At 37.4% G+C, this 26,408-nt stretch overlaps 2 protein-coding genes across 6 annotated transcripts in view; one reads left to right on the top strand and one right to left on the bottom strand.

Annotated features, from left to right (window-relative positions):
- The window catches only part of LOC138052487 (transcription initiation protein SPT3 homolog), a 45,612-nt gene extending 28,279 nt beyond the window's left edge, over window positions 1-17,333 (bottom strand). The window contains exons 1-5 of one of the 3 annotated variants that reach the window (XM_068899001.1): window positions 16,562-17,333; window positions 16,180-16,289; window positions 8,131-8,215; window positions 6,364-6,450; window positions 1,774-1,876 (exon numbers count right to left, since the gene is read on the bottom strand). In XM_068899001.1, the coding sequence (XP_068755102.1) occupies window positions 1,774-1,876; window positions 6,364-6,450; window positions 8,131-8,215; window positions 16,180-16,289; window positions 16,562-16,642 (466 nt within the window). In that variant the 5' untranslated portion in view covers window positions 16,643-17,333. Of the gene's footprint in view, window positions 1-1,773; window positions 1,877-6,363; window positions 6,451-8,130; window positions 8,216-9,150; window positions 9,359-16,179; window positions 16,290-16,561 lie in introns of those variants that run through there. The other 2 variants (XM_068899002.1, XM_068899004.1) reach the window with 2 other exon arrangements.
- A 140-nt stretch (window positions 17,334-17,473) lies between these two features.
- On the top strand, window positions 17,474-26,153 carry LOC138052483 (runt-related transcription factor 1-like). 3 transcript variants are annotated; one of them, XM_068898994.1, is made up of 4 exons: window positions 17,474-17,933; window positions 18,223-18,327; window positions 22,200-22,334; window positions 23,985-26,153. In XM_068898994.1, the coding sequence occupies exons 1-4, from the start codon at window positions 17,603-17,605 to the stop codon at window positions 24,845-24,847; spliced, it is 1,434 nt and encodes a 477-aa protein (XP_068755095.1). In that variant the 5' UTR covers window positions 17,474-17,602; the 3' UTR covers window positions 24,848-26,153. The 3 variants fall into 3 exon arrangements, with proteins under 3 accessions (XP_068755095.1, XP_068755096.1, XP_068755094.1); XM_068898993.1 differs by having other exon boundaries at window positions 17,475-17,933; window positions 22,125-22,334; XM_068898995.1 differs by lacking the exon at window positions 22,200-22,334.
- The last annotated feature ends 255 nt before the right edge of the window (window positions 26,154-26,408 follow it).

Raw genomic sequence — 26,408 nt, 5'->3', positions numbered from 1 at the left:
AATTTAAATACCGTAAACCTCCATGTATAAGCCGCATCCGTAGATAAGCCGCACCCCGAATTCAGAAGCGCACATTTTGGAAAAAAATGTAGTACAATAAAGTTTGAAGTTCCAGTATAAACGTTCTATTGCTATAAACCAACAAGGGCAAACAATCAAGGTTTCACCCATATATTAAAGTTGAAATATGAACGAGTGCTTAGTAGCCAAGCTTTAAACGCGGAGAGGAGTCTGGGCCAGGGCCTGGGCTATAAAGATGTTTGGAAACCCGCAATAGGCCAAAAAATTCATGCAGAACAGGAGCTTGATAATGCAGTCGACAAATTTGCCGAGAAGGTGGTCAAGGACAACGTAACAGTTGGCCATTTACCTCGCGAGTACTCGCGAATTTTGTGGTATTTTATCGCACGAGGCGGAAAGATATGCGTGGAAGTGACTGGCCGAAGACGTCACTGCAAACAGCTGTGCGGAGGAATGGAGATTCCTTGTAGGTTGGTGTTTACTTGTTCGAGTAAAGCGAAAATTAATCGCTTGAAAGAACTCTTGCAGAGCAAGATTCGCCGATAAACACTCGAAGACACAAACGGCTCCTTTAGGAGCCACCACTCATTAAAAAGTCAATGAACAACAGCAAGATGCTCTCAGTTTCTTTTATGTTTCGTTACTGAGATCTTAAAAAGTTGTATGAATATTAATTAGGTTTTTTAAAACTCCAAACACAGATGTATCCATGGATAAGCTGCACCCTTGATTTATGGCTTCAATTTTGTGAAAAAAAGTGCGGCTTATACATGGACGTTTACGGTACTACAGCCCCGTGAAAATATGTGACCTGTTGCCAATGCTGTTTCATTCGGCACCAATAAAATCGTACAAACATTCATGATGGGAATTGGTGTCACATGATAAACCCACAAGAAAAACCAGGGGTCATGTTATGGCTTGCAGGCATTCAGTTAGTCTTCTTTCTCTTTCCATCACAGGTGCCCCAAGCTCAGTGTGAGTGCGGCCAACAAAAATATATTGAGTTGTATAGGAATGTTGATGAAAGGTTTAAGAATATAATACTGTAATTATACGAGACATTATCAATAAGCCTAACCTTGTTGCTGTTGTGGGTACACTGTAGCTTCCTTCCTGTGTGGTTATTTTCCAGATCCGATGCAATACGCCATTTCCAAGTTCATGTCTGCCTCCTCTTCAAAGCGAGTCTAAGTGCGAAGTTTTTGTGATGGTAATTAGTTCTACTTTACATATGAATGAAAACTAATTTTCAATTAACAAAAACTTCGCACTTAGACTCGCTTTGAAGAGGAGGCAGACATGGACTCGGAAATGGCCTATTTGAGCCATTTTCAATTTCTTGGTTGTCAAGGGTATAATAAAATCCCAAGGCTGGAAACTAAATTCTCAGGAGCCCAGTTTGAGACTCAAACTGGTGAGCTCCTGAGAATTAATTTAGTTTCCAGCCTGGGGATTTTATTATACCCTTGACAACTGAGAAATTGAAAAATGGCTCAAATCGCATCGGATCTGGAAAATAACACACAGGAGTTAAGCTACCCACAATGGCAATAATGTTAAGCTTTTAATTGCGAATTTTTTCATATAATTATCAGGATTCCCATACCAATCCTTATATTTTTGTCGGCCATTCCGGCCATACCAGGCTTTCCCTCACACTGAGCTTGAGGTGCCTGTGTTTCCATGAACAATTTAATAGAATATCACACTAATAGTCATCATGTACCACATGTAAATAATTATTTTAACCTGTCACTTCCAACACTTCATCATCATCTTGAGAGGTTTGCTTCTGAGATTTACTCTTCATCTCCTTGAAATTGAGAAACCTGATTAACCTCTTCAGCTTTTCCTGTAATCAATGATTAAACAACAAATTAACAAATTGATGTCAGTTCTTCATGCGTCTGTCCTGCTACTGATCCTGAATTTCGTCACAACATGTGATAGCCGAGTGGATCTGCAGACTACTTTGACAATAAAGTCTGCTACAAGCCTAGAAGGCCCATCAGGCCAGCGCTTATCTCCGGTTACTGTAGCATGGAGCAACTAGGAGTATTTCTACTCCCCCCTGGATGGGATGCTAGTCCATCGCAGGGTTACCCCCAGCATTAAATTTGCCGGTACCCATTCATACACCTGGGTGGAGAGGCACTGTGAAAATAAAGTGACTTGCCCAAGAACACAACACAATGTCCCCGGCCAGGACTCGAACCTGGACTACTCGATCCGGAGTCGAGCGCACTAACCATGAGGCCACCGCGCCTCCTACTTTGACAATGTTATGATGAAATTCACTGTCAATAACAGGACAGACGCATGAAAAACTGACATCTATTTGTTTTTTACAATAACAAAAAGGCAGAGGGCTCAAAAGTAAGTCAAAACACTTGAAGAACGCTAGACAAAAATGCGAGAAACTTCAATTTTATTCAATCTAACGCGACCAAATTCGTAACATGCCTCGTTCTCTTATTGGCTAGTGGAAAAAAAAGGAGACTTTCTAGTGGTTAAAACGAGACAGATCAACGTTTCAAAAACATTTGCATAAATTAAACTCTTCAAATTGCATAAATTATAAATTTATGTGTCTGTCCACTTATTGGCAATAAAAATTAGCTAATAAACACGTGAGAATTTTGCAGTCATAATAATTATTGTAAAACAAGAAATTTTGTGGTCATGCACAAAATTAATTGGAATTTTAAAATAATTATTGCTATTGGTAGCAAACGTTTCCCTTCCTTTTAAATGTTATTTTGTCATATAAATGGATTCAGGAAATTTTTCATACAGTGAAGGGTACATACTAATAATGTTAGTACATGTAAGACTCAATGACCTGTCATAACATTAAATATTATGTACGTGAAAGTTAAAAATTCAATCCTGTCCGTCTGTAACCTTATAATACATGTAGCTACAATCGTGGTCAAAAGTTGTTGGGAAGGTTGCGGGCATCAGCTCACTTCACACATAATTCGATTTTTCTAACTATTGGCTGAAGTATTTGGGAAATACCATGCTCTTGTGGCCCCCCTCCCCCATATTCAAAGTTGGAGTTCTTCAGGTAAGAAAAGTCACCATTTTTTTCCCTGGAAAATTCAACATTGAAAAGGGGGAGGGGGTATCTGTAAAATGAAGTTACCTTCCCAACACTTTTGTCCACGATTGTAGGCTTTAGCCATGAAAACATCATAACATACCGAATCATGATCACGTCAGTTGTGTATCGATATTTGAAAATGAGGGAGACTGGGTTTGAGAGATCCCATGAAATTCATAAGCAGACAAAAGACTATTGCATTTGCTATTACCATATTTTAGTAAAGAACCCAAACTAAAGAGGTCAAAGATGATTAATCGGTCTAAGAGTTAGTTATAGAAAGAAAGGAATTTTTTTCCGTTTCTAGATTTAAATTAATTCTTCTGTTTTGCCTTAAAGGTTCCTGTTGAGAAATTAACTGTGTGAATGTGATTAAAAAAAGGTTAGCAATTAAAAGAAACTTATGCTACAGCTGGTGTCTAAATTTATAGTATTCAGTAATAGTGCAGAGAAAACACCAAACTTTGCCCATGGACCCCCTACTAATGAAGGGCCTTTTCTTCAAAATTTTCTACCCACTTGCATGAAATTTTATTGAAACCCCTGATTAAATATTTATTAACTATTTATATTAAATATTTATTAACGCTCTAAACAACTGAGCTAAGCTCAGTTGGTTAGAGCGTCACACCGGAATCGCAAGGTCACGGATTCAAACCCCGTTGAAGTCCCGAAATTTTCAGGCTTCTCTACGCAATTGTAAAAATTGCATTCATAACTGCGAAGATCATAGCTTTACTTGATTTCCTATCCGCAGTTCATATATGATTCATTTCATATACCATTTCATCATTCACATATTTTAAATAATAATCCAGACACCAACAAACACTTGAACAGAGGATGAAAAATCAATATTGGGGCCAGGGGTGCTGGCTGTACATACATTGTACTATCCCACTGATGTAATTATTATTGACATGCAGCACAAAGTAGCATCCAAAAGATCTTTTACAATAGTGAATTCGCTCCAAATAGTGATAGCAGTACTCCGGTTTCCCCTCTCCTCAAAAACCAACATTTGACTTGATTTGCATTAATTATTAATTTCAGTTTACAGTGTCCGCAATTATAGTGCTCCAGCGCTAGAATGACTAGACACTTAAATAATTATTAAGAATTCCTCTCCTTTCCTTATAAACAATCCTTTGATATTTAAATTTTCCCAAACACAGAAGAAAAGGACCTTTGTTTCGATTGCCAATGAATGGATCTCTGGTTGGCACATTAATGACAACAGGTAACATAATGGTGAGTATCGTTTTCCCACAAAACTGACAAACCAAATATAACAGGCCATAACCCATAAAAAAGAGTGAAGTCAAGAAATGAATGCAATGGAAAATGTAATTTACAGCCTGTAGGTAAGCACAGGAAATTGTTTCACCCTATGACTCCACCTTTGGAAGCCACTTTTGGCTGCTACAGCTCTACTTCAATGAAAAACAGTATCACTTCCCTGTCTAGCTATGTCAAAACTATAAAATTAGACCTACATAATTGCATGAATTTCTTAAGTGTTTATCACGTTCCAAAAGAAAAACAAACACTTGCAAGCTGAATGGCCACAAGCCATAACATGACCCTCTTTGTGGTCTGTGGGTTTATCATATGACAGCTTCATTCAAGAACAATAAGTAAATAATAATTATCACAACATTCTGTAACTAATTTTGTGTCACCAGGTATTTAACAGACAAAAACATACAATAAGTATTCATTACAAACAGCAGGAAGCTTTCTTGTTACCTAAAAAGACCACATTACTTTACTAACCAAACACAGACGGCCAAGTCACTAATACTCCCTCAACCAGACATTCATTAGACAAAACAGATTTGCATTATTTAATTAATGAAATTTAGCGCTGATCGTAAAATGAAGTCTAATGGGAAAAAAACCTGTCCAAGTTAAATTGACAATAAAAAATTTAAAAACTATAAGTTCACTAAATTGCTATTTAAAGGGAAAGGAAATTTTTAAAAAAATGAGAAAAAATGCAAAATACAGGGAGAAAACAAATATACAGAAAAGATACAGTCCTTTTCAAATGCTGTTAATCCAGTTTCCTCTGCTTTTTCTTTCCCTCCAATCTTTCATTATTATTATTATTGCGCCTGAGTGTCTCAAGCAAAAATAATTGTACTGTATTTAGCTATGTTAAGTACATGTAAGGAGCAGTAGGCTTTGATTCATAGACCAAGGAACAGACTAGGCAAAACCCTGCTCAAAATGCCAGTAAGTGTGATAAACATAGATAGATGGATAGATAAGGTCTTTAATAAAATCAGAAACAACAAACATATAACTTTACAATATGTTAATAAAAAATTATAATCAAGAATGTACTAAAAAGAGTAACATTATAAAATCCCTTCCATACAGTGAGTTAACACAATTTAATAGAAAATGCATCTATTAAGGAAACTCTGCTTAAAGCGTTCAGTTCTAACCCTCGGAAATATAAAATCATGCTTACGCTCGCAAAGCACACGTTTCCTCTTTGGAGGTAGCAAATCATGAAGTATGATCATCTCTGATTACATTCTTAAAAAGCTTAGAGTCCCTATCTTTGATTACGTCAAGTATAGTTGTTTTCTTTGTGACAAAGCCAAACCTGTGGGCCCTCTTGAGAAACCTGTTGATTCTGTCTGGATGTTTTCGCTGGTAAGCTGCACCCCAGACTTCAATCCCATACAAAAATACAGACATCACGAGCGAGTTAAACAAATTATTGAGTTGATCCTTGGAATATCCATAGGATTTGCACACCCTAAGAATGTACATTTGACTGCTCGCTTTGTATCTATGCATATTGTTGATGTGGATGTCCCAGTTAGTAACATCTTCCTGAAATGTAACTCCTTTAACAGTTTTAACCATGATTTCCTTTTTATTCCTGGTAATTCTGGAGGGGATAACTTAGTTGTTTTGCCGTGAATGCACATTTCCCATGTTTTGGTAAAATTGAGAGACATCTCCTTTGTATCAGCCCACTTCTTCATGAACTCAACCTCAGCTGCAGCAGTATCAGTGCTTTGCCTAATGGGAACACTTATTGTAATGTCATCTTATTGTAATGTATTTATTTGGTTAATTTACCACTATATACCATGTTGTTTTGTGTAAATAAAAGAAAACACAACAATAATAATTTTTTGCACCCAGTGAACCAGCATAGTATAATGGGCATAAACAACCAGTGACATATCTTTTCAGTTGCCTCAACTTACTTTATCTTTCCTCAATAAAAAGATGATGTCTTCAACACTCATGAATCTGCCACCTCTCATATTTGTCACCTCAGCTGCTCGAACAACCTGTTACCAGTGAACAGAAAATGGGAATATGATACATGTATATCCCTCGGACAGTACGCATGCTGCGATTGGCTAATTTAGAGAGCCAAATTCCACTTATGTCCAGAAATGCATGCCCAATTTTGACATTCAAAACCAGGAGTTTCAATAACTTTTGAAGTAGATGCCTGAGCTAATAAATGTAAGCAGTGTTCACTCTTGTCTTTTACAAGGGTTTGAGCGAAAATCAAGGCAGAGTAGGGGCCAGTGAGAGGCAAATTTCTGACAAACAGACGGCACCAGTGACCGGCTTCTTATGAAACCCCTGCAACACAAAGTTTCCCTTTTCAAACAATAAGGTACCTATTTCCAACAATTGAGGAGCAGCATTTAGGGACACTAAATGTAACATGAATTGTCTGTATTCCGAGACACACAAGTGATGTTGAAGTTGGAATGGGAGAAGAGCAAGGGTCACTTCATGCTTATTGAAATCCACATGTTTCTACTTACAGTACGGCCTGCTGTATGCCGGCAGGTTAGTTTTTGCAGGTTGCAGGTTGCAGGTTGCAGGTTGAAATTTACTGTGAGCTGTTACATGAATAGCTAACCTTAGGCCTAATTAGGCCTAAAAACGTTTCTTTAGGCCTCCTTAGGCCTAAAAATAGGCCCTAATGTTTCTACTTACAGTCAACCTGCAACCTGCAAAACTAACCTGCCGGCTGTATGCCCTGTTAAATTTATAATTTTTGATGCCACATTTTCAAGCGATCTTTTTCATGTTTATGTGAAATAAACTTGTGAAACTGTTTTGAATCTTGTGAGCAACTACATATATTTCAAAAACCCAAGTAGATTTGTTTGGTTTTTCAGATTTTTACACATGCCATGCAGTCATTTGCAGCAGTTGAATTTTCTGCTTCAATGCAACTAGTTTCCTTCCCCACACACCTTATTACCTCAGAGATATACCTTATGTATTGCAAAATGCACAGCAAAGTAGCACTAAAACTTCTAAATTCATTGTGTTTGCACAAGGTTCTGGTATTCACAAGAAAAGCTGATTGCTTTGAATTCATGAGTTTTTAAACACTTGCACAAATTCTTCTTTTGTTTAATTTTAAGGTTCAGGCTATCCGCAGGTACAGTGTATGGGTAATCTGCCGACCTTTTTCCATCTTAAGGCAAAAGTTGCCTAGTGTGGATAATCTGCCGTGAGGGCAATCAGCCAGAAATTACAGGAATAAACATCTTACTAATACCTCGTTTTCTCGTTCTGTACTGTAAGTTACAGATTCTCATTTTTTGCAGTTAATTAATTAATGACCTGTGCACTTCATGCTTTGCCCATAAATCAACAGAAAAAAACTTGATCCATAACTTACAGTAAAGACTTTTAACAAGAATTGATACGAGGTATTCTGAACCATCCAGAACTTAGCGATTGATAAAGATTATTAATAGAGACAGTGCAGCCAAGAAGTTTAACTAAGGTCAGTGGTGGTCAGAAACGGTCTTGAACCGAGGCTGTCCAGATTTCAAGGCAAGCGCCCTAACCACTGGCTGGCACTGCCTCCTACTATAACCTTGTTATTTACGTTTACTTAGTGACTTTTGAAAATTAAAACTAACACTATAAAGAAACATTAGAATTAAAAAATAGCGGGCAGCTGCAGGGTAGTGTATCTTCCAAAACCTCACCATGTTTGACATTTGAGAATGCACTATTTGTTCAATGAGGGTGGCTGATTCTGATGAAGGTTTTCTTGCATCACCAAAGGCATACCTGCCATAAAAAACAATGTTATTTTAGAATAAATTTGATAAGCCTTCCAGAAAACAATACAAGTTAATCACAGCCCAAAACTGTATGAAATAAAACTGCCAAATTTTAATCAGTCACTTATTATCAATTACATAATTCACAATATTGCCATAATACATGACTTGAACACTTACTGTAAGGCATAAAGGACAACTTAGAAAATTAATAATTGACTCGGAGGAGTGATAAGCACAAAAAAATAAGGAGTGCATACAACCATGGAAGAAACCTCATAAATTTCATGTTCATTGTTTTAATTAAATAAGAGATACATGTAACTCTCCCATTCTAATATCAACCTTTTTTTACTTTAGCAAAAAACACATTCATAAGACACTTTTGCTTGAAAAAGAAATGGAATTCTGATTCTTATATTATTTGGGTTCTTGCAATTTCAGGGTATCATATGATACAGCTCTCAAAGAGCTGTGATGTTATTGAAACCATGTCCAAACTACATGGGATGGACACGTGACAAGCGCAAGACCTCACACGAAATAATGACTTATAATAATTTATTGAGAGCTTAATGTGAGAACATTCATGCACTACTTATACAGTCCTTTAAGCTACCCCTCAAGAAAGTAGAATGCTAATATGTATCAATTATTATTATCATTTCCCAGTGAAATTTATTATCGTTATGTAAATTACATATAAAATCTGTAGAGAAAGGACTGTCCTAATAAGCCTATAAGACCATTCATAAATATTAAATTCTAAGCTTGAATAGAATTTTCTGTTAATAACAATGCACTTATTCTATTGTAAGTTGTGAATCGAAATTAAATGCTACAGTTGCAAAGTATAATTAATTTTTTCCACTTAAGGTCAAGGTGGCTTATCGATGAGCAAAGGAGGAAATCACTTGCGTTTTCAGTATAGAGACACTTCACCTTCAACTTCCTAAAGTGCCCTGCGGTTAATACAGCCCAATATCAGTCATCTAGCACGTAGACAGTACAACTTCAGAAAACCAAAATGTGTATCACACAACTACTACAGAAACTGTCTGATTTGTACAAATCTTCTGTAAGAAAACTAAAAAAACACCAATTGCTATAAACATGGCATCAGCGGAAAATGCAGCTATTTGGTTAAAAATACCCGCTGAGGCATTTTGATAACACAAGTGGATCAATATATAGATTTTCAAAACAAAGAGGAACCTGTCACATAAATCTCTAAGCCACGCATATCATTGTAATTGTATTACAAACAATCCTGCATTAAATTCTAGAAGGTATGCATCAATAATTAATGAGCTAAACATCAAAGCTTTGAAGAACCTCCAGGAGAGACAAACATGCTTTCCCTTTTTTAAAATAACATTTATTTTTGATCTGTACTGAGACTTTTGGTAAACAAGCCTCACAGCTCACTAAATGAGGACTGCCTAGAAAACAGAATACACATCATCTAATAAGGGTCATCAGGTCATCAAATTCCTCCACGCTACACGTTTTCAAAAAAAAATGTGAACATGCAATATCTTTTCCTTTCTTAATTAATCTATTTCTATGAAAAAAGCACCTTGTCTACCAATAGAAACAATACAAGACAACAGTTGTCTCCCTGAGTTTGCTAAAGATGACTTTTTAAAGTGAACTTAAGTGAAACAGCTCGAGAATATGACAAAGTGAGATTTGAGAACAGCTGAGAAACTGAGCGTTTGTGGCGTTTAATGGAGGAAAACATCAGTTTAAGTGCAGAAAGTCATAAAGCTACAAGAAATTATCCATAGCCTTAAAGTGTACGTGAACATGTAGTTCTTTGTAAACTGAAAAATTCTCCTTCAGAATGCAAAGGGTTGTTGTTTTTCTGATTAAATCTCAGTTCTCTACTGAGAAAAGAAATTGAGCGACACCTACGTATGAAGACATTAAAAAAAATCAACAACTTTGGGTCAAGGGCAATCAAAAGGTATAGCTACGTGCTGTCATTGTATTGCAGTGACATCAAAACTTATCTTTTTTTTTAATCAATCTATTTTGGGTTATTTGGCTAAATCAAGGCTTATTATTGCAAATGAGCTGAGCACACCCCACTAGTGTTGCAAATTCCACTATAAAACTGAGGAAACTAGTTGAAAATTGATGAAGAACAAAACGCAAATTATGAAGTTTTTGAAAGGTGGAAGGAGTTTAATTTCATGTACATGATGGCAAAATTCTCAATGAAATGACAAAATTTAAAAAAAATCTGGTTGGGTTTCTCACAGTCCTTCCATTCTGTTAGCATAAAAGGAGACAATGCAATTCAACCGCTAAATGAATTAAGGGTTAATTTTGTCCTTTTCCTTCTGCTTATTTTATTTTGTGAGCCTATAAATAATATTGACCTTAAATGATTCAATACAATCTCACCAGAGGATTGTACATTAGCAAATTTACGTGTTAATTAACTCATTGTCAATTGCGAGATTTCTATCAAAAAGTACAATAATAATAATAATAATAATAATAACAATTATTATTATTATTATTATCGATCAAAACAGTTTTGATTGCATGTGTAGTTTGTGCTTAGACGCTTGCATTATTATTGCTGAACTCCTTAAAATACGACTAGGATACTACGCAAACAAGGGGGCAAATCTTGCATAAATCTAGTTAACTTTTAATTAACTGCCAGACATGTCAATTAGATTTGATTGTGGGGAGTGAACATAGGTTAATCTTTGGCCACTCTCCTCCAACCAATCTAATTAACTCTATCTTGGTGGTCTAAAAATTCAATGTTGTGTAATTGCATCCAATTAAGTCACTTGTTAAGAGCAACCACTGATTTTTTTTTCAACTTCCATCAAACCTAATCCCTTGAATGGATCCCCTAATCCCTCAGGTTCCCTTACACCCTGGGTTAGACTAAGTTAACAAATAACAGCTTGTGTCCGTTCCCTTTTAATCTTCTCTTGACTCCAAGGCAACTACACGTATACTTCCAAAGTTATTAATAACTACAAATACCAACAACTACATCAGGGATCGCGTTAACGCAGAAATCGTGCATTTTTACGCAAATAAAATCCAAAAAATGCATCATCGAAACTTTAATGCGTCCCAGGACGCAAGGCACTGACTTAAATAACTCACACAACTTGCTTTGATTTGTCAGTATATTCTGTTGTTTGTAAAACTGTTGGAGCGATCTGTGATCATAATTGAAGTTCTAAGAAATGGGGTTTAAAACATCTAAAAAGGTTAAAACTAAATTTTCGACCGCCTTCTGCGGTCTTCTTCAGAGGAATGTACTCTGCAAGTCACTGAATGCAACTATATACCAAAAGACGTCACTGTTCGTTGCTCCTAAGGGAGGAAACCAGTGATGCGTAAAGCCTTGGAAAGGGTGCTCTTTCAGTTCTTGTCCAGGAATGCATGTAACGGCTCTAGAAAAAGCCTTTGTCGGCCGGTCCTATGCATATGCGTCAATATTAATTCCAAGTTGGTTACTCTCTTTTTCTCATAATTTAAAACATACTCTTTTTCTCGCAGAGGGTCACCAAGATTTTGGGACCCCCAAAAAATGCTTGGGACCCCAATTTGGCCAAACATGCGGGTCCCAGGACCCGGATTGAAAAATCCTAGTGCCATCCCTGTACATTTTCCAGTGTCACAGCTTCTCTTAATCCTTGCTTCAACTTAACAATATCTTGTACCACTTCCACTTGCAGGAAAACCACACTGCAAAAATATTCTGAAGGGTTCTGAATAAAATGTCATTGTGACCCCTTTTATGGTCATAGTTTTAATACCTCTTAACAAAACTGCGACAAAATTCATTAGGTGCAATTTGCAGTTAAGTCATGGAAGTTTATCCCATGCTGGGCACAGAAACAAACAATTATATTTTGAATTCACTTGAATGAAATAGCCAAATTAGGGAATAACATGGGGCTCCTAACTTTGCATGACCCTAATATCATGGCTGACATTTTAACAGACTGCTTTGACAACAGTTCATTCTTAAACACTGCTGCTATTCTTTGGCCTAAAATTAGGAGGGTTGTAAAAAAAGCTGTCTTCCAGCAAAAATCACCAGTTTCTTTATTGTCGTATAGTCTGCAGCACTGTTGGTTATCAGACAGCCAATACCATAAATAATACAAACGTAATTCTATCTTATTATTGGCACAATAAAGTTGTTGTCGTTGTACTCTGTATTCGGCCATCTACCGGTACTTCCAAGCCTTCTGGCGAATTTAACCAGCCAAAAAAATAGAAATGCCACTCAGATTTTTCAAATCCCCGCAGAAAACATTGCTCCCTAAAACAAAATACTGTTTTCTTAACCCAGTTTAGATCTGCTCCTACTAATTACTGTTTTCTTCTAAAGATGGAGCAAAACGGCAACAAGTCAAAATGTTAGCATAACAAATTGAAGAGTGTTAAACAACTATTAATTCCGACTACAGTAATTACTATTGGTACAAATGTACAATTTCTTGAATTTAATGAAAACAATCACAAACACAGCCTTGAAGTGGTACTATGATCAAAAAACCAAATCTTTTTTTAGGATTTCAAAACTATGTTAACTAAACACTAAGTGACCCAAGTTTAAGCCTTAATTTCAAAAAGACACTTGGAATTTTCATATTTGAGAAAGCTGGATCAAGGAGAAAATGACATCAATGACTCACTAGTTTAAGAATGCAATGCGTTTGTACGTGACTGTGAATATGCAGTACGGGAAGTTTGGGCTTTCAGACTTTTAAACCCATGTTTTGCATACACAATAAACTGGGTTTACACACTGAAATTTAAGCTATTGGGTGACTGACATCACTTTTTCTCTAGATCCAACCTTGTAAGGACCAGTCAGCCAGTTTTGAACGTTAGTGATGGTGGACCGTAAAATCCAAAATTTACACTCCAAGTAAATGCCCTTGGATAAAATCAAAGTTCAAATTTTTGACAGTCAGGTGTTAAACAAACACACTTTGAAAATCTGTAGAAATAATGGAAGTGACTTTTTTTATCATAATAGCACTTTAAAGTATTGTTGTTGGCATTTTTTTTTTATCTCTAGGTATCAACCCAAGGAAAAAAGAATTCTTACACTTGCATCATAGCTAAGAAACATGAAGAAAGCAGCCATGACTACAGACTTTCCAGGGCCATACTCTATGTTCCAGCTCCTTGTTTTTCCAACTAAATTTATGGACCAAGAGCAAGGTACAACAAACATAAATTGGACTAGAAGTAACAAATTGTCCCAAATTACAGTATGGACTGAGAAAGCAGAGTTTGCAAGATGTTTATTTATATCTCTAGATCTTTACATTGAGGGATAGAAACTCAATACTATCTGGGATACGATAAAATCCATTGTTCCACTGAGCAGTGCCCAATCACATCTGAAAGTCACTGATAAACTGATCAAGAAATATTTAGGAAAGGAAATCTTATAAACAATTTTCCCAAGACCGAGCACCCTGTTTAACATATCCATGCAAAATCATGTAAATCATGTTCTACTTGTGTACTCTCAACAGCTCAAATGCTTCTTCTTATCCTAAGCTCCAGGGGGACATGCATGTGCCCTCTATGTATTAGGGAAAAGAAAAGATGGCATTTCAATTTAAGCAACACCTGGTGGTCTATAGCAGGAAGAGGGTTTTTAAGATAAGGAGGTAGCAATGTTAACATAACATAACAGGTGAAAGGCATACCATCTGCAAGAAATTATTATTATTATTATTATTATTATTATTATGACAGTGAAAACGTATGGATGCCATATGGATCCCTATCCAGCCAACCTGGGGCGTCGAACGTAACCCAGGAGGCCCTAAGGCTAACAACTCTATAGCTTGTAAAGTATATACATAATATCTAATTTACTATAAATAAACTAAAAATGTCTCAGTTCACTCTGCTCTATCCTCAAGACATCACTTATCATTATTATCATTATTATTATTATTATATAACTCACTGTGCCAAACAATTTATTCTTTATTCTTTTCATAAGTGAAGTGCAAGACTGCAGAGAAATTAATTTGTTTTTTTTTTCCTGGAGAGAGGCTGACCTAAACGGGCTGCATATTTTCAGTAAAATTCAAATGAGATGAAAGGTATTATTCCATAACCAAGGACCGCCTCTGTTTGGGGAAGGGTGGCATTTTTATCTAAAGTCATCAATGCCAGATTATAATGATATATTATCCATCAAATACTTTAACAAGTGCATCGACAACTTATTGACACTATCTAATGGAGTTTTGTTTTGCTAAAACAATTAGCAAAAGATCTTCCCACCACACCTTTACATTAAGACCCCTTTGATGTTTTTTTCATTGGAGACCCACTTAAATACCAGACAAATCACAGGAATTTTTAGCCAAACAATACTGAATATTTGATTGAATCTATTGTGAGCTCTCTCTTAGCAATGACACAACTTCAATTACAGTTCCTTTGAAGTCTTAATAGGTACTGCAGAAAAAAGAACTACGGTACTTGGGTATTGGCCTTGCATGGAAGTTTTATAAAATGAGTTTGTTATAAAGAATACAGCTGATAGTAATAATCCCACAGATGTGATCAACTTTTTTGTTTAATTAAGTGCAAAGAGTTAATGAAACTGAGTAATTTGATAGTCTTAATGACGGAGACTGCTTGCAGCTCAGCATGAATCTAAAGCACTTTTCATTGAGTAAATTATACTGCAAAAAATCATATTGCTTAAAATGCACACTTGTAAGTTCAGACCACTTAATTGGTTTAAGCTTATATAATAGCCTTTTTTAAAGGTTTGTGTGAGCTCATTTAGATACAAATGAACCATGGAGGTTTTATTCCCTTCATCAAAACTTCAAATTATTGCCTAGCTATAGAAGACAACATAAAATGTTTTCTTTACAGTCTTAATAGTTAACCATCTGTAAGACTAGGTGCTTACAGATGACTCCATGGCAATCGTTCTATGGTTAAAGCCCAAGCAATCCAGAAAGGTGTAAATGCTAAAAATACAACAAGTTTTAAAATAACTCTAATTGACTTTAATTTCCATGTTTGCCGATTACACCCATTTATCAACAAATAGATCGGACTCACTTTTGGAATTACAATAAAGGATAGGAGTGATTGGAATTCTTTGAAGAGGGCAATGCAGTGATACACAACACCCCACGATGAGGGTGTTCTGTCTTTAGCGTTTATTCTGTGCATTTTGCTCCACGTGGAGTTGATTGAATCGAACGGCTCATTGATTTAGCAAACAGCCACAATCTCACGCAATTGGGTTCTCACACAGAAACGTCTTTTTTATTGATATCTCTATTCTCTAACAAACCGCGGCGATATTATTGCGGTCTTAAAACACTTGTCACAAACGTTTTGCGGCTTCTTCGTGGGAAAATATTTTGTCAATTGTCGTACGTCAGTGCTTTGCTTCCTGGCCTAAGGCAAATCATTATAACACATTATCCGAAGCTGTCATAAATCGTCGCGCAGAATTAAAGAGTTATTATTCTACGCAACAATCGGCGTCAGGAAATAAAGATGAAACCGCTGGAGATGAGCTCGGCGCGTTTCGGCGATCCTTTTTGTCCGTTTCTTAAAAACAGCGACAAACGAACCGCGGTTGACATCAAGGATTCGTGATATTCCGCCCGTCAGGGAACACAGAGTTTTGTCAACCTCTTAACACGATTGTAAACAAGTGGCGGTTCTCGACCTCCAACGTTGATGTGTTTATAAAACGAGTGTATTGTCATCAACCTGTGGTTGCATAGATGGGTCATTATCAAATCCGAGGCGGTTACAACTTCAACAAAAAACACGTTTGCAGATCAATTATCTGCGACCACGAAAGTATTGTCGATTCTTCCGAGACTGCGGCCGCGAAGTGTTTCGTGTTTTGGATCAAATGAGATTAAATATAAAAAGGCGATCTTGGATTGTTTTCTGTTTACTTACATCATACTTAGAATTTCGCTTTGAAACCATGTCTTAGGCAGTCTGGAGCTCAAGGTGATCGGACTTTGAGTAGCAGGAGTCGGTGGTCGTGTATCACCAGAGCTTGTAGGCTGCGAACCGGAAATCAATCAGTTAGTCTTTGAACAAACCGTTGCATTCATCGAATTCAAAATTCAATTAAATCCTTACGATACGCTCAAGTACACTGCAAGGTCACATTCTTGGTTCTTGGTTATCACGAACGTTATAGCGTACAATTAGCCCTCAAGAAGACAAGCTTTATATGTACTCGTTAGCCACCAAAACCCAACGCTTCCAAGATGGCGGCGTTTAACAACGATTTTTTATTAGACGTTTAGCAAAAATCACGAATAATACTCACTTTGCTATCGCCGGAATTGGGTAAACTGCTACTTTCCTTCCCTTTCTCGCCTTTTTTGGCTTTGGATTTCGATTTTGTCATGTCTTACCAGTATATTTCAACTAAAATACAGATGACAGCAAGACGCATTTACACGACTGCAAAACATTTATTTTCCCACAATGCTTCAATAAAAGCGCGCGAAAATTGACAGCGAATCAACAGACAGAGGACGACACTGCTAAAGCATGTAGATTTTCACTCTCGCCGAAAATCAACAAGTTGTGGGATTACAAAAATATAACCCGATAAAAGGTGACAACATCTCTCAGATTACAGCTCGGAATGACAAAACGATCGAAATACGGGTATAATGAGGGCGATAAGGAAATTGGGTAGCACTCTTAACTTCCTATTGCCAATGACGCATTATATAAAATATTGTCAAGTTCGTTTTGACTCGATATTGCTCATCTTGATAACTCTTCCGTCAAGTGGGTGCTATTTCTCTCGCTTAAGGGAAGCGCCTGTTTACGTATTATGATTCATTCGAGTGCTCTCTGGGTATTGCGTTAGGCAAGAACTAGCCAAGCGTTACAATATACTCCAACATTTTCGCATTGTTGATGCAATAAAAGAGTCACTGTTTCGCTATTTGTAACATCCACGTGTTTCTACTTATACCACGGTTCCCTGCTAATTGGCGAAAGTTGCCGCAGTCAAGTTCTTCGCTGTCATAAAAACAATGATATTTGTAAACGCAACAAGCCGCAGGAACGCTCGAGAAAAATGTCGAAAGAATTTATCGGAATGCGTACTACGTGAATTGATTGGCTAAATGCCAACAGTAGGCGTGGGGCTTAACGCAATCGCCTACCGGGATTGGTCAATAACTTGTACATCACAGATAAAACGCAAAACAACTTGGCAGACAACAGATGTCAAAATCGCAGGGGAGTGGTTGGCTAAGAGCATTTCATTTCATTTCATCGTCCGGTAGTGTGCCAAACTCGCCACACATATTCTGGTGGCGCACTCTTGTGGTTTACACATTGGACAACCATGACCACTGCCGCAGAAAGCGCGGGACCACGAAAAATTAGAGGCGAGCGATCGCTTATTGAAGCACTGGCCGAATACCCAGGCGAGCTCGTCAAAACCGATTCTCCGAATTTTGTTTGTAGCGTGTTGCCATCGCACTGGAGATGTAACAAGACTCTGCCGGTCGCCTTCAAAGTTGTAGCGCTCGGCGATATTCCAGATGGGGTTCTTGTCACGATTGCTGCTGGTAACGACGAGAATTTTGCAGCTGAACTCCGAAATGCGACCGCCGTGATGAAAAATCAGGTCGCTCGCTTCAACGATTTGCGATTTGTGGGTCGCAGCGGAAGAGGTAAGCGCAGAAACGTGCCGTAGGGGCTGTCAGTTTTGACGCAATAAACGTAGATAGGGCTTCACTTGCTTTCAGTATGGAATCAGCCATCTGGAAAGTAAACGATGTGCTCTCATGAAAACATGTCATGTATTATATGGGCTTCAACTCAGCTTGTCAATTTCAACTTTCCGTCTGACTTCGAGACAATTCTCGTTGTAAGCATTTTATATATTTTATATTCCTTTATTTTATATCGATATTATTTTAACCGAGTTTTATTTTGTTTTCTCTTTTTACTGTGCTACAGGAAAGACGTTTACTTTGACAATAACGGTCCGTACTGATCCACCTCAAGTCGCTACATACTGTAGGGCTATTAAAGTGACCGTCGATGGCCCACGAGAACCGCGCAGTAAGTTTTCCACAAAAAAAAATTTCCTGACTCTTACATTGTTTGACAAATGCATTTGTGGTTCACCCTTCCCTATTCATCTCCATGTGTTGAATCCCAATTTTACTCAATTCCACTAGCCCAGTAAATTAAATCGGTACACTAGCCCCAGGAATTCATATGATTTTAATTTCAGTATACAAAAGGGGAACGGAGAGAAAAAAAATAATAGCATGTTTGTTCCTTTATGTTCAAAGAATTTGAAATTCTGATTCCGACGTTGATTTGATTTTCAAAATTAATTCAAAATCAAGAGATAAGTATCTTGTTCGCGGATGAATCCCTCACGGGATCTAGTTTAGCTTTTAATATGTCGAGGTATTCGTGGCCACAACAATCTCATTCCGAACTCGGGTTGACAGTAGTGTTTTAGCCGCAAAGGCCTGACTTTCCTGATACACGCGAAACCCAAGAGGAGATAAAAAAAATTGCGGCTTCGCCTTGAAACGGGTGTTGTAATGTTGTTTATATTCGAGAATACTGGCCGACTTAACCGCAAATAAACACAGGTAGTGTTTAGATAAATACGAGCCATCCCGTTGTCTCGTTCTATGAACTTGCCACGCGTAGCGGGGACAAATGATTTAGGCGATACGCGGGAAAATGATTAATGTTTAATCTTCAATTAATGATTCATAAAATGGCGGCTTGCTATTGGTTGCGGGGCTAATTGAATTGATTATCGTTCGTTTTGAAGACTCCATACAATGCAGATTGCAGGTGCATGACAGGTGGCTGTTTGGAATGACACCTCTTCACCTGTCCTCAAAGAGGCTTTTAGAAATACATTTGTTAATTTAATAGCATTTCTATCTTCCTAATCCAGCTAATAAATCAGATAACAAGAGCTGCTTTGAAATTAGATGTCTTAAGGTTTCAAGGCAAACCAAGAAAACTGTTCCAAATTTGAACTCCTAAATTTAGTGTATGTTTTATATGGTCTTGGTGAACTTTCTGGCAAACACAATTATTTGAGTAAATGTATTGAGTTTATTTTTCAATTTCACATGCATACGGTTGTGGTAAAATAGAGTAATTAGTTTTTAGTTTTGGTCTTTATCTGATTTAATTCTCTGAGAAAAGTTCAATTTTCATTTCTGGTTCCTTTTTAAATTAAATTAGTGCAATAATTGATTTCTATCTTATGTGTTTCAATTTCTGATTTCTTACTGGCATGAAAATGAAATATTACTTTTATTTCTAAGCAGGCACTCAAAATAAGGTTTTTAGCTGATCTTATTCTAATTACTGTAATTGCCTGCATACAGCAAAAAATAACTTACTGTTTCATCAAAAACATGGAAACAGGAAAACCTGTATGCCTTTCATAAGTCAATTATTATTTTTTCTATTTCAAAGAATTTAGGAATTTTGCATAATTTTCTTCAAAGCCACCAGCATAAATAAAATCTATATTTCATGCCTAGCAAGGTCAAAACTGGCCCTTTTAACATAAAACCACCATATCATACAGATATCCAGAAATCAAAATTCATAGCATTGTCCTGTGATAAACAAAAAAGGTAATTTGAAGCACAGCCATAGCTATGCATATAAGCGTGTTGGAAATTGACAGTTTGATTATTGATAACAAAGATTTTTGTCACAGTTGGGTATTATATTGTTAAAAATTTATCACAAACACAGGAGCCCTGTGTTCCAAAAAAATAAAAGCCAGATGTTGAAAAAATTCAATAAGGTTTTATAAGAATGAATAATATTTAATTTCAATGATCTCACTTTTGGAATTTTTGTTTTATTTCCTTGGAAACTATATATCCTTTTAAAATGAATCAAAGGATAGTTTATTGTTTCATGCTTAGGTCATTGTATCAAGATTTTGCCATCAAACCTTTGGTTCAGTGTGGTTTTTTTTCTTTTAAGATTTAAGTGAGATTCAAAAAGTTTGTATGTGTAAAACCACAGTATATACTATTGACTCTGATGGATTCCCATTTTTACCTCACCATCCATGCCTGCACCCTCAAACCACAAAACAGAAGATCAGTGTTTCAAATTTACCTTTATTAGGTTGAAATAGTGTGTAAACCATTTTTTCAGATTATAACATTGGATTTCACCACTGAGCAATTTGGGTGAAGTTTCATCTTAAGGGCAAAACCTCAACTGAAAATCATATTAAATTTAAACCTAAAGGCAGACCCACTACTTTTTCTGGTTGGTTTTAACTTCAAGAATTTGGTTTCCGTTTTTTACCATTATCAAGGCGTTCAATTTTGCTCTTGTTCAGGGAAACATATTCCAGTGATCTAATTAGTTATTCAGCAATTGTTTATCTCTTAATTTCATATTCTATTTAATACCAAGAAGCCAACTCCTGAAACATTTTTTTTTTCCGTCTTATCCTGCTACCTGATCCAAATTTTGTGGAAAACTTGTTAAGACGTTTTTATTGGAGTAATTGGCGCCATATCGAATACGCCTTTTTCAAAGCAGTTGAGAAATTTCATTCAAAAGGAATATTAAAAAATGTGGTATAAAACATCATTCGGATCATTTGATACGTAAAGATCTTTTCTTTACTGATAATGCACAAATTATTTTTGAAAGGCCAAGTGAAATTATATATAGTTTTGTCAGAGCTTGTAGGAAATCGGCAACGGACGGCAAAGATATGAAGTCAAATGTCTTTGCCTGTGGCAAACGAGCTAAACAATGGAGAAAACCATCAGATAAATGTATTCAAATGAAAAGACGTTCAAATTTCCAATTTTTTGCCAGCTGAATCCGAGCTTAAGTTAGGTTTTGACTCGCCGCATTCTAATGCAATTACAAGTCAAGATTCCCGGCCACGACGCCATGACTCGCTGATAATACTTTTAACATCCGGCTGTTCTCATTTCGATTGAAACTATAAGCCCACAGATTGTAGATTTCCAAAGATTTGATGCGGCTGTGTTTTGGGTTTGTTTTGTTATCGGAGAGTTCAAAAGCGCTGTTCTCTGAGTGAATTTGTTAGTGCTTACCAAAAACTTGTGCAATTAAGAGCCTTCGTTTTTCGCGGATTTTTCTTTGATATTATCTGAACATCATTGTTGCCAAACAAGCTTGAAACAATGCTGATGGCATAAGCCTTCTGAGCCTTTTAGTGCGCGAATGTACTTCAGTGAACCCTTTCGCGATTTCTTTGCCATGGAATTCAGTGTTTTAGAGTTTTTCAACGAATTTCAATCCATACTTCGCGTTTGGAATCTTCTCCTTTTCTTAGTTCACAGGTTCAACATGCCGCCTCCATATATCCGGGTGTTTTTTTCACCGATGGTCGTTTTCAACAGAAATTCGAGACTACAAGACTAAGAAATTTGTAATGAATCGAGGTGTTTCGTTTAAGTCTGGTACTGGCGTTATGAACCGGTTCTATTTTTGCTAACATACTGCTAATGAGCGGAATTAAAACCCTTATGGCAGCAGAGAAGAATAATAAACATTGTCTTACTCGACATCCGTGTCGTTGCTACATCCTAAAAGTACACTGCACTACTTCACAACAGCTGTCTTGTAAAGAATAGATTCCTTTACAGCTCAAATATTCATCCGATGTGACAAATCAAGAATAGAAAAGTCTTCCGATTTTCAAGCGAAATTAGTTATCACCACTCCCATTGGTATACTTCCCAGTGAATTGAAACACTTTTTTTTGACGAAGCCTGCATAACATTTTATCAAACAACAGCAATAACACATTTCCACCGGCGCCTTTCGCCCAAATTAAACAGGAAATTCATTTTATTTAACAGGGCACCGAACGCGTTCAGATGAAAGAGAACAAGCAAACGCCTACGAACAATTTCACTTTTCCGATCGCCTTTCAGAACTCGGATATGAAGGCCTTCGCCGTTCCATAAGGGACAACAGTTTTGGCCCGTTCACTGAGCTTCACCCGGGGCCATTACAGCCCGTCAAACTCCCACCAGATGCTTCGTCGGCATTCAGTGCGTTGAATCCCGGTAAGTTAATTTTAGTTCAGATTTGGTTCATTTCGTAAAAGTCAAGAAATGAAAAATTAACATCGTCACCGAAAAAAGACTTTTGAGTTCTTGTTTGTTTAATCACTAAACAGTTGGACTCCATCTTAAAAACGCAGCGTCATTGAACAATCACTTCGGCTGACTGTATGGAATATCATCTGAATCACAAGCGCAAAGCTAAATTAAACTCAAGAGTTTCTGTCATGAGAAAGATTTCCTGAAACGAGTGCCCTTTCTTTAAATATATTTTGAAGTCAAGTAGAAGCTATTGTTTAAAGGTTTACGATTGCCCCACGTTTGTTGTCACAATTGAAACAGTTTGAGGCGTGGGAACGAAAAACCGGACAGGAGGAAAAGCGCGGTGCAAAATTAGTTAACGCTGGCTTCCGGAGTTGTTTCAGCACGGAAAAAAACAATTCTTTTTAAAAGTCCAGCACATATGTAAAAGATCTCCTGATTATACAATCTTAGTAAAACCGTCAAGTTGTTACGAAAATGGATGTTGATTACGCGGATGGGAGGAAGGTCTCTATAGTCAAGCGGAAATTTTCTGGTTAAAAGTCGCTGAATGTATTGTGCGATTAGTTATCCCGTTCCCACGGACACGTTGTCGCCGTTTTCTCCTGTCTAGACGCAAGAAAACAGAGAAAATCCCCTTATTTCCTATTCAGAAGATAAACTTACACTTCACCATGTTTCGTCGTTGTGTTTTACAACGAGGGAGCGACTCTTTCCCAAGATCAAAGTGGACGTCTTCGCGTTTCCCTTTGTTTTATTAAAGCTGTGTGTTTTCTTAAGTACTGACGAAGACCACGGCATGCTAAATTTGTAAAACTTCGAATGTAAGCTTTGTGGAAAATACTTATTTCGTATCAACGTTAGCGAACGATTGTACAGTTATATCAGTAGTTTTAGTTCAGTTTCTGCCGGCACGGTCTTTCAAAATTTCTTGTCTACTGGCGAACACTGAGGACGATCAAAGTCATCAACCAACCTGTGCATTCTTTAGCTGCAATTATGGTAAATTGTTTCTTTTATTCTGAACTGTTTAGTCGGTCGCAGAGATAATAGGCATTGCCCCTTAAAAATCTCTGTCGGCGTGTTACACATAGTAGCGAAACACCATCGGTCCAGCTTCCCTTGATATGGTGATAACCTTTCTAGCTTTAACAGTTCATTCTCTTTAAATGACTAACTGTACGGTTCATCGTCTCATCCCCTGCATTAAGTGACATCAGTAGTTAACGTAAGAATGTCGATAGTTTGGAACTCTTTTGTCTTATTACGTAGTAAGCTTTGAATGTCATCTGTGACGAAAAGAAAGACGCGAAATTTTACGCATTTCTTTGCCGGAAGCTTAGCCTTCAAACGCTCTTGATGGATCAACACATTTATGGAGGATGTAACTGATCAATATGCAACCGGCATTTCCTTTGTATTATTTGTTCCTAGGTTTCTTTCGTAGTATTTTATTTGGCTGAAGAAAGACTAGAATGGTTTACAGACTGCTCGTATTTACTTCTCGTTTCGTACTTACTAGTCCTCATCGGTAAATCTTTCAAGCAGACTTGCGTGAAAGGCATTTAAAATCTTTATCTGTTCCTTTTTTCCTTCATTTTGTTTTTGCAGAAAACAACCAAATTCGTTCGCAATCAACGTGGGGCTTCCACGGTTTTCCAGGGTTTGGCCCGATTCCACCCCATCCACCGTCAGAGGCACAAGTTAATCTTTCGGCGTTGAACGGACTGCCAGCGGCGAGACCTCAAGTGAATTTACAGAACACAAGCGCCAATATGCCAATGCTACCTCACTACACGGAGCCCAGATTTCAGGGAATTGCGCAGTTTCCGTTTAGAACGTCTCCACAAGCTACGTCGAACACAACTCTCACGACTGTTACGGATGGAATAGGAGCGGGAATGAATCAAGGAGGGGTCCACTCTTCACCCGGCATGGACTCTGCCCACGGGATGTACCCCACGGCGTGTCAGCAACTCAACGCCGCTCCTGGCTCTAACTCCGTAATGAACGGACCCATGTTAAACAACAATAGTTTATCCAACGGAATTGTCAATAACGGTTACACTTTCAGACCACAAACGTTTATGCAACAGACGGCTATGGGTAAAGGGAACTTGGCGATGAGTCCAACCACTTCGGGCTCCATGGTTGGACCGATTACTCAGGCCAACACGACCACCGGGGTTTCGTTTCCCTTATCGAGGCCAGGTGTAATGCCCTTGGTTGGACAGACAATAGGAAGCCCGCAAAGAATACCACTGCCGCTCGGCAATGTCGATCTGAACAGCGGCTATAGCGCTTTGACGAGGAACGATGGACACGGAATGATAACATTGAAACAAGAACCAATTGATCCTATGCCGAACCATGTTGTTAATCATCATACGGGAATTGAAGTGTCACACGCAGAAACTGCGCTACACGAACGGAACGGCCATTCAACTCCCAAAGGAGTGTGGAGACCGTATTAGCGACGACTCGGAAATTAGTTGACAAAGACTTCCTAGCTAACGCCAGTGAAATTGTCGTTCACTAAACATTTAAGCTATTTTTATTAACCTCGAGCTCCTGGAAAATTTATCAAGTACCGCTCTCTAGCTCTTAATGCTAGGAAATCAAACATCAATCAAGGAATGCCCTGTTCAGGAGCTTCACATCATGTTCCGGATAGATCTGATATCCACAACGTGGCAACGTTGAACAACGTCTAGTAAAAGTCTCTTAGTAGAAACAGTTCTGTCCAGTAGCTTTTTCGCTACTCTACAAGTTTTTTTACAAAACATCTTAATCTAAGCCTAGTTTTAAGACAGCAAAATTTTCTGCACAGCAAGAACATTCTGCTTCAATACCAAGCTTTCTTCTGATCACTTAAATGCCGTTTGTCATCATCATGTTCATTCAGCTCTTATTAACAGAGTCCGACGAGGTTTTAACCGCTTTGAAAAGCATGACGAAAACGCTACTATTGAAGTGGGCCTGTTAAGTTCGCTTTTATTTTGAGTGATTACAACCTTAAAATGTGATGATTTGCGGTTTGAGGGTTAAAAAGCCATGGGGATGTTTGTTTTCTTACAGAACTTTCAATACCCTACTTTCGCATGCAGTTGTTATAAGAGTTTCCATTTGAACTTGATCGCTTTCGGAAATCTGTTGCCGAAAATAAGCGAGGCAAAGCGTTTGGCATCTTCCTAGACGTTAAAGTGACAATACACCCAGGTAATTCAACTTTTTTCCTTCAAAGAGCTAAATAATGCAAAAACGTGCTGGAGTGCTGAAAATTTCTTAACTCAAATCATAGAAGAAGTGAGATCAACGTTTGCAATTCATTTCGGAATACCCTTAAGAAAGTCCCAGCCTCAGATTTAGAACTTGGGATCGACCAAGGATGGCTCAAGAAGGATCGAGGTTAGGCTTGGAGTGTAGATTATCGTTCGCGTTCTCTATTTATTGCTCGTTTACGTGCCGATAGACGGAAAATTAGAGTATAGGCGCTGTAACGAGATGCAAGAATTTATGAAATTTAAATGTGATAAAATAAGCTTGGAGGAATACCATAATATGGACAGAGAGCTTAAGAATATAGTATCAATATTTATGTATATGGATTATTATTGTTATTATTTGAAACTTCGGAGAATGACCTGAAGTTGAAATAAGATTTCAAACCTTACACCATGCTGCGCGTGAAATATAAAAGTTTTTAAACCGCTCTGTAGAATAATATTATCTGTCACAATGGTTTGTGTGAAAAAAAAAATTCTCACGACATCCTGTTAATGACAAGTTAGTGTTGTTTTTACCCCAAACTTTTATTTTTGCAAGAATGCAGACTTCTTGGAAGTTTTATAAATATTCCATCTTCTTAAACCGAGAAAAACCGGAAAAGTGGAAATGGCGAAACTTCGATTTACTTATTTATATTTGAACGAAAGTCGTACACGTACGTAAAAAAAACAGTATGATTTCAAAGTATTAAGTCCGTAATAATGTAACCTTACTTAATTGTAAGATTACCTTCGAGGTCTTTGAGAT

This window comes from Montipora capricornis, chromosome 6, assembly GCF_036669925.1.
Source record: "Montipora capricornis isolate CH-2021 chromosome 6, ASM3666992v2, whole genome shotgun sequence".
Taxonomy (NCBI): Eukaryota; Metazoa; Cnidaria; class Anthozoa; order Scleractinia; family Acroporidae; genus Montipora; species Montipora capricornis.
This window is presented reverse-complemented; position numbering and strand designations above follow the sequence as displayed.

Coding starts and splice junctions, on each gene's coding strand:
- LOC138052483 (XM_068898993.1), top strand. CDS start 17,603: ATGACCACTGCCGCAGAAAGCGCGGGACCACGAAAAATTAGAGGCGAG. Junction 17,934..18,222: donor TGTGGGTCGCAGCGGAAGAG/GTAAGCGCAGAA, acceptor ACTGTGCTACAG/GAAAGACGTTTACTTTGACA. Junction 22,335..23,984: donor ATTCAGTGCGTTGAATCCCG/GTAAGTTAATTT, acceptor TTGTTTTTGCAG/AAAACAACCAAATTCGTTCG.